Genomic DNA, 2,034 nt, shown 5'->3' with positions numbered 1-2,034 from the left:
GGTGTGCCCGTGGCTCCATGGAGGCCCACGGTGTGTGGCGGAGGGAGAGCAAGAGCGTGTTTGATTCAGGGAGGTGTAGGAAGGGACGAGCCAAGATACCGGATTGTTCCCGGTTCCATTAAACCCCATCCTAAGAGAGGTGCATCTCGTTCATCCAGGCACACCCTGTGCCTGGGGAGGATGCGTAGGACAACGGGGCTTGTTCCCAGGCGCCGCGGTGGAAGGTGCTGTGTGCAGGAGGGGCACACAAACGCAGCTGCTGTCCGCAAAGCCACCCTGCCCCTTCCCGTTGCTGACCGTGTGTCTACTGAAGAGGAGCTTTACGCCCAGGATTTCCAGCCGTGTCCAGGGCTTGGTGGGGATTTGGCTGGTGCTTCCTTTGCCTCTCCCACGTCAGGGACGGCTGTAGGAAAGGCTTGGAGCCCCTGAGCTGTGTCTCCTCAGGTGCCCAAAGTGGTCCCCAAGCTGCAGCACCCCGCGCTCCTCCACACCTTTCTCACCCATAGAGTAACCAGTGACCCCCTTGCTTTCCAGCGAGCAGGAGCTGCCGACCCGCACGGCCTTGGAGGAGAAGGTGAGCTGCCGGCTCTGTCGGCAGGGATGTGGGGTCCTTACCACAGCGGCTGGGGAGGGGATGGTCTCGGAGGAAACAAACGCACCAGTGAGAGCAAAGCAGGCAGCCAGTGCCACCGGTCACTGCCTCTTGCACAGGGGTGGGAGCGCTCCATGACGCCTGGCTGTTGGAGCTTGTAGGTTGCTGGGTCAGGCATCCCCCCTCCCACGCTGCGCTGAAATCACACCTTTTTAAAGCAATTTCGGGGTTTTCCCTCTGCTTTAGCACGGTGCTCCGTGGCTGTGGCTTGAAAAGGGGATTGCACGTGTGGGGAAAGTCTCTGTCCTCTTCTCCCCTGAGCTGGGAGTGTGTCCTCTGTTAGCATCCTGCTAGTGGGGACCGAGCAGCGTCCCGTTCTTGCCGATCTGATGCAGAGATACGGTTTGAGGCTGGCTGAACCTGCAGAGATTTCTGTTGTCAGAGAATGCTCCTCTGGGAAAGGCTTTCTCTGTGTTCAGCCTGTTGTCTCGACAGTTTTACCAACGCGGCTTTAACAACCGCAGGCTGAAATTACCGGTGGATTATCCCCATCCCCCATGCGAGGTCTTTGTGTAGAACTTAAAACCGAAAGAGAATGAAGGTGCGTGTTTTCAGGAGGTGTCTTCTGAGGCTTTTTGTCATAAATTTGTCTTGTCTTCTTTCAGCAAAAACAGCAGGAAATCGAACGCGTGGACAAGTGGCTAAAGATGCTGAAGAAATGGGGCAAATACAGAAACAGTGACAAGGTAAGGAGGAGGAGAACAAGCACGTGTCTGGAGGGATGGGAGTGGTGCATCTGTGCAATGAGTCGGGTTTTCAAAAAGCTGATAGAGAAACCAGAGAGCACTGGAAAATATTACCTAATTCTACCCCTTGGTCTTGAATATTTTAAATCTTTCCTTGAAGCTGCTGGTTACCAGAGGAGGGCAAGGGCCCCTCCTGACAAGCGTGGTTTTATGAAAGGTTTCTTGAATGATGCTGCGTGTTGGTGGTTCTGCTTCCCTGGCCGGGCAGGGGCAGAGCAGAGATGTTTGTGTGCCCAGCAGGGTCCCCGCACTGAGGGCAGGGGCGTTGCGGCTGCTCCTGTGTCCCCACCGCCTGGGAGGTGTGACAGGTACGCTCCTCCTGACGTTCCTCTGGCTGGGGCGAGAACTGTTTCTCTAGGACGTCCCCTGGGTGTTGCGTTTTGCTCGTAGCTGTGGGGTGAGCAGCCCCTTAGAGGTTAGATCGCGTGCACCCGTCTGTGGAAACCGAGGACGGAGACACCAGACGTGTGTTGGCAGAGCGGCAGGGGCTGTTGAGCAGGGCATGCCCCACCGCCTGGCCGTGCTGAGTGGTGGCAGGTTCACCCGCCCAAAGAGCAGCCGCAGGCTTGTCCTGTTTAAAAGTCCCACCAAACCTCCTCTTTGTCACAGCAGGGTGGGGCGGGGACGGGCTTGGGG

General features: G+C 57.2%; 1 protein-coding gene across 1 annotated transcript in view; it reads left to right on the top strand.

Annotated features, from left to right (window-relative positions):
• Positions 1-1,338, top strand: part of LOC104488957 (USP6 N-terminal-like protein) — a gene marked incomplete at both ends in the record, with an annotated part of 2,443 nt that extends 1,105 nt beyond the window's left edge. The window contains 2 exons of the mRNA XM_010131065.1: positions 535-574; positions 1,258-1,338. Coding sequence (XP_010129367.1) covers positions 535-574; positions 1,258-1,338 — 121 coding nt within the window. The remainder of the gene's footprint in view (positions 1-534; positions 575-1,257) is intronic.
• Positions 1,339-2,034: the final 696 nt, after the last annotated feature.

This window comes from Buceros rhinoceros, unplaced genomic scaffold, assembly GCF_000710305.1.
Source record: "Buceros rhinoceros silvestris isolate BGI_N320 unplaced genomic scaffold, ASM71030v1 scaffold11622, whole genome shotgun sequence".
Classification (NCBI taxonomy): domain Eukaryota; kingdom Metazoa; phylum Chordata; class Aves; order Bucerotiformes; family Bucerotidae; genus Buceros; species Buceros rhinoceros.
Note: the sequence above shows the minus strand (reverse complement) of the source record. Positions and strands in the feature narration are given on the sequence as shown.